The sequence below is a fragment of the Bos grunniens genome, chromosome 25 (assembly GCF_055505025.1).
Source record: "Bos grunniens cultivar Pamir isolate PY7600 chromosome 25, Bosgru_T2T1.0, whole genome shotgun sequence".
Classification (NCBI taxonomy): domain Eukaryota; kingdom Metazoa; phylum Chordata; class Mammalia; order Artiodactyla; family Bovidae; genus Bos; species Bos grunniens.
This window is the reverse complement of record NC_141189.1, coordinates 14,954,128-14,966,355: the sequence shown is the minus strand read 5'-3', so window position 1 is coordinate 14,966,355 and position 12,228 is coordinate 14,954,128. Positions and strand designations below refer to the sequence as shown.

Genomic DNA, 12,228 nt, shown 5'->3' with positions numbered 1-12,228 from the left:
GCCATCTTGTTCTCAAATTCTTAACTTGTATGTAATTCTGACAACAACATTTGATGTAGGAACTATTGTTTCCTATGTTTTCAGTTCAGTTCAGTTGCTCAGTCCTGTCGGACTCTCTGGGACCCCATGGATTGCAGCACACAGGCTTCCCTTCCCATCAGAAACTCCCAGAGCTTTCTCAAAATCGTGTCCATCGAGTCAGTGATGCAATCCAACCATCTCATCCTCTGTCATTCCCTTCTTCTCCTGCCTTCAGTCTTTCCCAGCATCAGGGTCTTTTCCAATGAGTCAGTTCTTCAAATCAGGAGGCCAAATACTGGAGCTTCAGCTTCAGTATCAGTCCTTCCAATGAATATTCAGGGTTTATTTGCTTTAGGATTGACTGGTTTGATCTCTTTGCTGTCTGAGGGACCCTCAAAAGTCTTCTCCAACACCACAGTTCAAAAGCATCAATTCCTCGGCTCTCAGACTTCTTTAGTTAAGCCATCTCAAATTCAGCTCACAGGGAAGCAAGGCATTCAGAAATAATTTTTTAAAATAGTTCAGCTTGCACTTGTTGAATACGAAGTGCGTGGAGGTGGTGATGGAGAACATCAGGGAACGTAAGCGTGGCTCTAGAGCTTGGCTCTGAAATTCTGGCCAATGGCCAAGGTTAATTTGGATTGGGTGAGGAAATATCAAGTGATGATAAAAAATAGCGGAAAGTATGGCCATTGATTAGCCCCCGCAGGAGGTGGGGCCAAGGGCTTATCCAGTCACACACGTTGATATCTTTGAAATTTATTCCTCGCACCCAGTCCTATAGGACCCGCCCGCGCCACCCCACCCCTACTGGCCCCACCCCACCCCTGCTCGCCCCACCCCACCCCTGCTTGCCCCTCCCCTCCCGCCCCAAAGCCCCGCCCTTCACTCTATGGCCACGCCCATTCTTTGGCCCCGCCCGCTGCGCGCGCCGCGCCGCCTCTGGCTCCGCCCGTCGGCCGGCCTCTCGGGCGGTTGCGCGCTCCGCCCCCTCCCTCCGCGCCCGCGCGCGCCTTCACAGCCCGGCAGGGCTCTCTCCTTTCGGGGCCGTTGGGCCGCGCGCCTGTGGGGGCGGGGCCCGGAGGAGGCGGTCGAGCCAATGGGGCGAGGCGGCGGCGGCGGCGGTGGCGGCGGCGGCGGAGGCGGTGGCGGTAGCGGCAGCGGCTGGGTCGGGCCCCGACGGGCGGCGGCGGCTGAGGTGGAGGCGGAGGGAGGCGGCGGCGGCGGCGGCGGTGAAGGAGGCGGCGGCGGCGGTGGAGGGGGGAAGATGGCGGCGCCCGTCCTGCTGAGAGTGTCGGTGCCGCGTTGGGAGCGGGTGGCCCGGTATGCAGTGTGCGCCGCCGGGATCCTGCTCTCCATCTACGCCTACCACGTGGAGCGGGAGAAGGAGCGGGACCCCGAGCACCGGGCCCTCTGCGACCTGGGGCCCTGGGTGAAGTGCTCCGCCGCCCTTGCCTCCAGGTAGCCCGGCTGGGGGGAGCGGGCCGGGAGCGGCCGAGCGGGGCGAGGGCGGAGGCTGGGGGTGGGGAGCGCGCGGCGGGAGCTCGGGCCTGGGGGGGTGGCGGGGACCGGGCCGCGAAGGGACCGACGGCGCCGCGAGCCGGGCAGGGGGCCGCGGCCGGGGCCAGGGGAGAGCGGCGGCCCGAGGTGGGGGGCGGCCAGAGTGCAGGCCTCCAGGGCTGAGGTGGCGGGGCCGCGAGAGCGACGAGGAGGGAGGGATGAGGTGGCAGAGTGCAGCCGGGGAGGCCAGAGCGGACCGAGAGCAGTTGGGGAGGCTGGGAAGGAGCGAGTGGGGCTCACGGAGGGTGGGTCCCGGCTGGCTTGACAGATTTCTTGGTTCTCGCCCCCGGAGGCGGGTCGGGGGTGCGGGACCCTGCTCGAAGTAGCCGTGGGGTCAGTGTCCACCCCTCGTCCGGGGTCGCCGCTGCTGCCCTAGGCTGTGCGGCCGGCGTGGGCTCGGAGGTTGCATTTCCCAATGTCTTCCCAGTGCTAGGACAGGTGTTTCCGTGGTCAGGCCTCTTTGTACTCTGGAGCGCTGATGGGAATTTTGCAGACTTCTTGAGACAGTGACATTTGCGGGCAAACACGAATTTGACCCTACTCTGGAAGAAGATACCGGCACTCAACATATCTGATTTCTTGGATTCCCCCTCGTATATTTCAGGGTGCCCGGTGGCCTGAGTTTGGGTCTAGTCTCAGCTTAATTTCAGTAAAATATGTCATGTGTGATGACGATGTTTGGGGAATAAGGGTGACTTTTAAACGTTGTCGGTTATTATAATGAAATACCCACCGAAGATTAAAAATGCATAGATTGCTAAACTGAAAGGATTGGTTTGTTTTACTGATAATCTTAGGTTTTTAAGCATGTTGTAGTTGATTTATCTGTTACACTTTATTTTCTGCGTTAGATTTTCCTAGGCAAATTACTTTGAAAAAAAAGAGGAATTTACATCTTTAAAGTGACGGCTCTTTTTTTTTTTGAGGAGGGTTCCTTTTTAAAAAGTAGCAAAAGTAAAAGAAATTATTTTACAATTGCTAGGTTACACAGGTTGCACTGTTAATAGAGACATGCTATGCCTAATATTTTGAGTTTGTTAGCGGTAGTCACGTTTGAGCAGTTCTCCTGTTGATCTGTAAATTGCTAGGCAGACAGTCATGTATATAGCTCACTAGTTATTTTGACCTACATATTGGTGATTATATGAACAACCTAGCATTGGAGTTTGTCTTGTTACTATTTACAAGCTCCAGGCTGAGGATCTTTTCCCCTTAATGTTCTTAGTGAGCCAAGTACTCTTTCTCATCTGTAACTTTTTAGTGGGAAAATAGTTATCATTATTGCTACATTAGACACAATGTGTTTAAAACGTAGATACCAGTTAACAGTTAAAATACAACAAAGTAACAAAAAGTTTACATTTGTTGTTGGGTATTTTGAACCAAGTTAATAGACCTAACAGACTCTCAGATATCCTTTTGAGGACTGCTGAGTGTATTTTATGTAAACATTTGTATATTATTTTCACTATCCATTGGGAAGGACTTTTATACTTCAAGTACCTTGCACCCAAAGTTAGCTGAATAAATATATAATGAAAAGACTGTGCAGCAGTATATACCAGGTATTTGAAAAAAGAAGAAATAAAATAAGTTTTGATATTAGATTAATGTGAAATTTAAGCAGAATTATTACCAGTTTTAGCTTTTGGATACATTATAGTCTATAATAAATTTTACTAGATCTGTTAAGTTTTGGGCATGGAAAGAGTGATTTATGTTATCCAGACTGTATATTTAAGTTCTTAAAATTGGCTCTCCTTCAAAAAGAGTGGGTTTGAGTCATGTAGTAAGTACAGATTTTAAATATTTTCCGTTATGTGTCCTGTGAGATATAGGTTTTTGTGCTCTGATTTCATTTTAATAAGGCACCATAAAATAATATAAATAGCATCAAGTGAGATTAAAAGTTTATGTGTAAGACTGAAAAATCTGGATCTCTTTATAATTTTAAATGTGAATTTAATATGTTGTGACTGAAACTAATATTTAATTGTGTAGCTGTGTACATAGACTTTTAAATTTGCTCACCAAAGGAGGTAAGAAATAAGAGAAGTATGCTAATAAGAGAAGTAAATAGCTATGTATACAGTAAATTTGCCATGTGTACAGTAAAATTCAAGAAATTTATCTAGTTTGACCAACTTGTTTGTAAACTACTTGTAAAGCCATATGTATATATATGTATATATACACTATATTTATCTATTTATATACATTATATATATATATACAGTGGAGATAGAGAAATGTGGAAATTTGCTTGAGTCTGATTTATAGACCAATTTTCTTTTGGAAGTAGTACACTAAACCTAATTAAAAGTTTTTATTTTGTCAAAGTGAAAAAGGCTTTAAATAAAAGCAAATTATTGGAGGCCTCAAGTAGTAGATCTTTTTATTTGACTTAAGTATTGATTGCCACCTAGCAGTAGTAGTAAAGAATGTAGTCACAAACTTTCTGTTCCTATTTTAGGGAGAGAAAGTTTGAGCCCAGGTTTGAGTGAGTAGAATTGAAGATAAGAATGAGAAAAATCAACCAGTGAAACAAATCTTGAGGAAAGTTCTCTGCCCAGCCCAACATTAACTCATGTGATTTTGGATTGCTGAAACTCACTTTATTCCCATTTCTCAATCCTTCAGTGTCCCAATCTAAGTAAAATAGAGATTAATGAGAGAGTCTTGAGGTGTGTGTGTGAAGTCCTCTGTTATTTTGGGAGGCATCATTGTCTAAGGAAGTAGTTACCAAATTTTTTTGGATTTCAGAAGTATCCCCCCCCAAATTGGGAGGCTGCAAGAGAGGTGCCAGGCTTCTTCCTAGTGGTAAAGAACCCACCTGCTAATGCAGGAGACAAAAGACTGTCACTGTCATTTTAAGTAAGGATATTTTAACTCAAATAATTAGAACCAAATCTCAGCATGAAAGACCTTTAAATTGAATCAGTTAGCTTTGTTGAAAAGTTTACTCTCTTTTTACTTTTCCTCATTTACTTTTAAATTACTAAAAAACGTCATTGCAAGTCTGCACCAGCCTGGCAGCTAATCCCTGTCTAGTGCACTGAGCTCGGATCCAAAGATTTTTGGTGGACTCCTAGCTCTTCACTTGTTAGACTATGACATCAAGTTAGTTGTCATCTTCATGGAGCCATAGTTGCTTCTCCTGTTAAATGGGGATATTAAAACCTACTTTTCCAGATGAACGGTAGGATTAAAAAGGATACACGGAATGAATAAATGGATGATACTTGGAATAAAGTATGTATTCAATTAGTTACAGCTGTTATTGACTGGAGGTGGAATGATTATTTTTTTGCAGTGTCTCATCATAAATGCCTTTAAATAGTAAAAGTTTCTTGTTTTAGATGTAGTATTTAGGTATTTTAAGTGTAAATTGTTCTAGTGTACTTTATTGCTGGGGCTTCCCAGGTGGCTCAGTCTTAAAGAAACCTGCCAGTGCAGGAGACAGGAGATGCTGGTTCGATGGGAAGATCCCTTGGAGAAGAAAATAGCAACCCAGTATTATTGCCTAGAAAATCTCATGGACAGAGGAGCCTGGTGGGCTGCAGTCCATGAGGTCATGAAGTGTTAGATACAGCTTAGCAACTGAGCATGCACACATGCACTTTATTGCTCACTCCATGGCATAGTATAAAGACTTTAGTATAAAAACTTAAAGTCCAGAGATTTCCCTGGTAGTCTAGTGGTTAAGACTTCGCCTTCCAGTGCAGGGGACATGGGTTCAATCCCTTGATCAGGGAGCAAAGTCCCACATGCCTAGGGGTCAAAAAACCAAAGCATAAAACAGAAGCAGTATTGTAACAGATTCAGTTAAGATTTTTTAAAATGGTCCATGTTAAAAAAAAACACACAAAACTTAATAAAATCCATTTAAACAACTCCAAAGGTATGGCGAGAGACACAAAATAATGAGCAGAATATTCTTTGAAGGTATTTCCTGTAAGTTGCATTAGACCCCTTCTAAGAAGAGCTTTTATTTAAGACAGAAATAATCTTGAAAGATTAATAAGCTTGACAGTTCATGTTCTCAAAAAGTTGCCTTACTTTGCAAAATGTTGAACTAGTACCCCCTCATATCTTAAAGATAGTACCATCTATTTACTACCCTCCTCTTTGAGATACATTTTTGAAATTAGATTAGAACCTAGAAATCTTTGCTGCCCCTAGCTTGGTCCAGCTATACTCACAGGTTAAATGACTTGCCCAGGGTAACAGAGTTAGTGCAGCTTGGGACTAGAAGACCAGCTTCCAGAGAACTTGTTTAGAGGGACCACCACCTACCACCTCCGTTTTAAAAAGTAGATTCTTATACAGATAATACAGGCTTCCCTGGTGGCCCAGACGGTAAAGAATCTGCCTGCAGTGCAGGAGACCCAGGTTTGATCTCTGGGTTGGGAAGATCCTGTGGAGAAGGGAATGACAATCCACTCCAATATTCTTGCCTGAAGAATTCCATGGACAGAGGAGCCTGGTGGGCTACAGTCGGTGGGGTTGCAAAGAGTCAAACATGACAGAGCAGCTAACACACACATAAATAATATATTCACTGCTTCAAATTTGAAAGATACTAAAGTATATACAATGAATCACCCCTTTCATGATCCTTCTCCCAGGCTTGTACTTCTCCCTTTCCTTAATCAGACATGAAACTTTATAGAGCCATCTTATGTGTATACAAGCATAAATATGACATTAGTCTCCCAGTTTTTTAAACATAAAGCTGCCATATTCTGTGTTGTGATCTGTACTTTCCTCTTTGCTAGCATTCTTTCCATCACCACTATACTTTTAAGTGCTTACATTCATGTTTGGCGGAATGTTAATAGTAACTGCTTCTATGTAAGAGAAAATTTGTTGTGCTAGTTAGTTTTGATCAAGATGAATTTAATAAATAAAACACAGATTCTTATGTGACCATTGTTTCAGGAGCAGTATGAACATCAGAGTGTAAGCGGAATAGATGTCACAAAGAGGTGAAGCTGGATTGCCATGTGTTAGAGATAATTGTTAATACTTGGATAATGTTTACTGTGTGCTAGGCACTGTTCTGAATGCTTTACATATGTTATTTAATTCTTGAAATTGTCCTGTGAGGCATTTTTATCACCATTTTACAGATGAGAAGATTGAAGTACACAGAAGGTAAATGAAACTTGCTTTAGAAAATACAGTGGCAGAGATCACATTTTTACCCAGGCAGTCTGGCTCTTTACCACTACTTTATTTTTAATTTTTTTGCTCTGCAGCTTATGGGATCTTAGTTTCACACTTTGATTCCAGTTTTCAGGAATCAAACTGGTACTCCTGCAGTGGGAGCTCAGTTTTAACTGGACTATCAAGGAAGTCCCTCTTTACCTCTACTTTAAATTTCATTTGATCTGATAGTGATACAGTAATACCAATATGAGCCAAATTTTACAAAATAGACACACATCCATGCTTTTTTCTTTGTTTTTCATCTGTGCCTAGTTTTGTGTTTTAGCTTTTACTTATTGAGAGTGATCTTTTTGGAAAAGCAAGGACATTACTATGAAGGCATGATGTTCAAGAAGTAACTCCTTGGAGTGTTTGCTTTCTAAGCCTAAACTTGTAAAGATAGGGCTTTTGTCACACCTAGTTAGTGAACAGATTTCTAGTGGGGTGAGAATCAGGAAGACCTGACAGAATAGCTGAGAGGAGAATCATCAGGTGGATCTAGGTACCTGGAGGTATAGAGAGAGGGGAGGGGAAAAGAGTTATTTTGAATTTGTACTAGGGTGGGATAGTCCTTTCTGAGAGAGGTGTTGATTCATAAGGACTTAGAGACTAGAGAGTTGGGCCTGGGGTGTGGTGGAGGTAAATCTCCAGAACCAAGAATTTGAGAGAGATTCATTTCCTGGCTGATTTGAAAGAATTCTAAATATGCGGAAAGGCAAAAATGGTGACCATTCTGTGGAGGGAAGCAAACAGTCATATTCTCACGTAACACAAACTTACCTGGGTCAGGAAAGGACTGGAATCTAGAGGCTGGCCAGAAAAATGCACAGCCAGGCATTCTTGTAATCCACGTGTTCTTGTAAACATAGATAAGACTTAGAAGCACTGTGCCATGGGCTTCTCTTCTGTGATGTGTTTGTACTAGATTGCACTAGATTTTTACCAGATTATTAATTTAAAGAATTCATTCCCCAGAATCCTAGTTTTACGGTAGTACAACATAGATTTCATAAGCATTTGAGTCACATTTTTACCATTGTAAACTTTAAAACACTGTAAACATTGTTACCCAGGGCTTCCCTGGTAGCTCAGCTGCTAAAGAATCTCCTGCAATGTAGGAGACCCCCGTTTTATGCCTGGGTTGGGGATCTGCTTGAGAAGGGGTAGGCTACCCACTCCAGTATTCTTGGACTTCCCTGGTGGCTCAGACAGTAAAGAATCCACCTATTTCCACCTGCAATGCGGGAGACCTGAGTTCGATCCCTGTTTTGGGAGAATCCCCTGGAGAAGGGAACGGTTTCCCACTCCAGTATTCTGGCCTTGAGAATTCCATGGACAGAGTCTGGCAGACTACAGTCCATGGGGTCGCAAAGAGTTGGGCACGACTGAGCGATTTCCACTTCACTTGAAACAATTGATACACATTCAAATGTTATATCATGCTAAATTTTAACAAATTAAAGACTGCTGATTTGTACTGCCAGATTATCTAGGTTAAAAAAAAAAGTCAGTCTTTGAAGGTTACATTCTATACAGTTGCATTTATATAACATTATTGAGATAACAAAATTCTAGAGATGAAGAATAGTTGATGCCAGGAGTTAGGAATAGGGGAGGGTTAGGGTTAGGAGGCAGTATGAGGGAGCTTTGTAGGGAGGAAACAGTTCTGTATCTCACCTGTTGTTACTCAAAGCTACAGGTGTCAAATGTGATGAAATTGCATAGAAAACACACATGAATGTGAAAGTGGTGAAAATATTAATAAACTCTGTGGATTGTACCACAGTCAGTTTCCTTGTGATCTTGTACTAGAAGTATGTAAGATATTACCATTGAAGGAAGTTAGGTGAAGGGTCCTTGGGACCTTCCTGTATAGTTTTTTGCAAATTCCTATGATTTATAACTATTTTTAGATGGAACATAAAAAAAAAGAAAAGGCAATGTATTTAGGATGTTTGAGGGAAAATAAACAAAAAGAAAAAAACTAAAATTATCCATAATGCCAACAGCCAGGTAACAATTCTCATAATGACATTTCTTGCTTTCCTTGTGCATGTCCTTGAATTTCTAAAAATTCTGTTGATTGGAAGAATTGTAGCTTTGTTTATATTGTTCTTTTAAAAATTCAGACCAGTGCTTATTTGTTCATGTAAGATTATAGGAGCAAATTTGCTCCTATAGACAGCTCTCATTGCATTGGGCAGTAACTGCTTTGTATATATAATGTCTTGATGTCAGATTAGTATATATTTTAAGCTTCATATTTTTCTTTCTACCAAAATATTTGTGGTTACCACATATTCTTATTGATATTATTAGAGATTTAACTTAGAATTTTTCTACCTGGACTTCTGGACAGGTGTAATAAATCCTTAGATAGCAGTAATGTGCTGTTTTTAAAAGAATGACAAAGACTTATTTGTAACTGCTAATCTCTGTGAATCAGGTTTTTTGTTTTTGTTTTTGTTTTTAATACTGTGCAATAAACAAAACAGATTTGTCCCGGTCTTCCAGAACTTAGAGTTTGAGTTCATCAGAAGAATTTCACTGTAAATATTATAAATTTGAACTTTTCAAATACACTAATAGAATAAAATGCTGCTTTGTTTCTCATATTGTAGGTCCATATAAAATTTCACTTAGAAAAGCATTCCTTTGCTTTAAAAAATTGTTTTAAATCCCCTGGATTATGATCTATAAAGTTTCTTTTGTCATTAGCACCTGAAACTGTCAGCATTTCAAGGATGCTGTTGTTACTGTTGTGTGATTATTGACCTTTTGAAAGCAGCATTATATTTAGAAGTAAAGTAATGGAACATCCATGACAAAATAGGAAGTGAGAGGAGTATATTCAACTCTTAGGAGTTTGATTTATTTCCTCCTGTCCATTGTACTAGTAGTTACAATCACAGGCTAGAGCAGATGTATCTGGGTTGAAACCTTGGCTCCGTGATTTGATCTCTCTCGTCACAGTCTCTCCATAAAATGAGGATAATAAAGTGTCTAACTCAAGATTATTGTAAATATGAAGTGCACCAGTGCACCAATAACCTGTAGACAGTCTTAGCTCAGTGTCTGGCAGAGAAGTAAGTGTCCATAAAACTTAGCTGTTATTTTGAAATATGGTTGAGATCATACTGTATGTATTTTATATCTTTTTTCCTCATTTAACAAGTCACAACTCTTTTCTCATGTCATTAAAAATTCCACCTGTAAGGTAAATAGGAGAACATCAGGTGCCCTGTACCTCCGCCAGTATTGGCCATTCTCATTTTTTTACACCTTTATCAATTTCATGTGTGAAAAATGTCATCTCATTGTTTTGACTTCCTTTCCCCCCACAAGTACAAGCAAGGTTTCATGGTTTTCACATTGTTTTAACTGTTTGCATTTATTCTCTAGTCTTGCTTGTATAGATCTAAGAATTTCTATATTGATTTAGATAATGCTTTCTATATTTAAAGTATATGAATAATTTATTATATTTGTTAATATTTTTGCCATTTTCTATTTCATTAATTTTTGCAGTACTGGGGGTTTTTTAAAGTATATAAAATTTATTTTTCTTTAAGTTTTTGTTAGGTTTTAAGTTTATAAGGGCATTTCTCATTCTGACATCAGAGGAATGTATATTTATAATTTCTTTTAGTATTGAAAAAATTAATTTCTTAATCATCTAAAATGTAGCTTATCAGACTTTAGATGAGTCTGTAACCTAACTTTTGTGCAGACATGTTAATGGGCATTCATATTCCTTCTGGATATTGCCTGTTCATGTCTTTGACCATTTTTTTCCCTTCAGGGTTGTCTTTTTTTTTTTCTTATTGATTAGCAGGAATTCTTCAGATATACAGTAGTTAATCCTTTGTTGTATGTATTACACATATTTTTTCAACTAGTTTCTTCTCACTTGTCTTTTAATTTCATTTATGGTGTTTTTATTCATATAGAACTTTAAACTTTTTATGTGGTCCCATCTTTGACTTCTTTGTAGCTTTTGAGTTTTTTTTTTCCTTTAATCTTGTTTAACAAAATCTCTACCATCCCAAGATTTTTTTTTTTAACTCTCATGTGTTTGAAATTTGTTTTTTCATATCATATTTACTCCTTTGGTTTATGTGGAATTTACTTTTTGTCTGATGTGGAGTAGAGATCTTTTTTCTAAATTGACAAGCTTTTCCTAATTTCACTTATTGACTTGTCCATGTTTGAAATGCTGCAAGAATTTCTTTATATACGTAGGGCCTCTGGATTTGCTGGTCGATCCCCGTGGTGTGTTTGTGTATGTTTCTGCAGAATTCTATTACACAGTCCTCCTTCCCCCTGCAGCTTTATATACTACAGTTTGATACTAGATAGAGCGGGGATGCCTGGTGGGCTGCCGTCTATGGGGTCGCACAGAGTCGGACACGACTGAAGTGACTTAGCAGCAGCAGCAGAGCAAATATGCTCATTTTCAGTTTTTTCTTGGCTATTATCATGCATTTATTGTTTCAGGTGAATTTTAAAATTTATTTTGATAAGGTCTAAAAAAATTGCATTGAAATTTTGATTAGAGTTGTACTGACTTTATAGGTGAATTTGGGAAGGAGAGAGCCTCCACTAAAATCTTTTTATCAAGGAACAAACCTATTTTGGCTTTCTGCTTCTTCTGGAGTTGCTAATCTCATGCACATTTAACCTAGATGCCCATTGTGTTTTGTTTTGTATGTGATTGATGTGGTACTAGAAATTGAGAAATTTTAGGATGGTATTCTGGTGGGATCCAGGAATATTAGAATTGTCTCCAGTCCACAGCCACAGTTTTCAAATTATGGGGCTCCTAAGGCAGAGATTTATATTAAGGATTTGTACTGGCAATAAAAACCCCCAAACTTTGCCTCTTATCCTTGACTAGGACTTGAGCCCCAAACCCCAAGATGGGAGACTCCAATGAGCCCCACTGCTTCTATGTGGAGTTGCTGTTTTTCTCGATTTAGTTTAGCTTCATTTGTTTGAAACTGACCCAGGCTGTGAGATGGATGCCCTCCATCTCCCCAGTTTTTGAGCGCAGCTAGATCTTTCTCCTGTGATGTGGGCAAAGCTGGCCTGACTCATTCCTGTCAGTGCTCAGGGCCTTGTAACCAGAGAGAGCCCATTTGCCCCGGCTGACTGCTGATCTGGCCTTGGCCTCCTGCCTCTGGCCTTTTCTGCCCAAGTAGTAGGTTTAGCCCTGGCTCTCCCTTGGAGTAGCAGAAGTCCTCTCTTGAAGGCGTCTCATGCCATTTCAGTCACATGAAGACACGTAAAAGTGAGCTTGCACCTGTGTGCTGACCTTTTCATACTGATTCTGCCCAGTGGTGCAGACCTAACGCTCTCCAATCTTATCTTCTTCCTTCCTGAGAAGCAGGGAGAAGAGTGAGAGGGGCCTTCGTTTCCCACTTCTAAAGACAACAT

General features: G+C 40.9%; 1 protein-coding gene across 3 annotated transcripts in view; it reads left to right on the top strand.

Moving 5' to 3' along the window:
• Positions 1-774: 774 nt before the first annotated feature.
• Positions 775-12,228, top strand: part of VKORC1L1 (vitamin K epoxide reductase complex subunit 1L1) — a 59,956-nt gene continuing 48,502 nt past the window's right edge. For 2 of the 3 annotated variants that reach the window (XM_086374738.1, XM_086374737.1), the window contains exon 1: positions 775-1,482. In XM_086374738.1, coding sequence (XP_086230864.1) covers positions 914-1,482 — 569 coding nt within the window. In that variant the 5' untranslated portion in view covers positions 775-913. Of the gene's footprint in view, positions 1,483-2,014; positions 2,350-12,228 lie in introns of those variants that run through there. The other variant, XM_086374740.1, reaches the window with a different exon arrangement.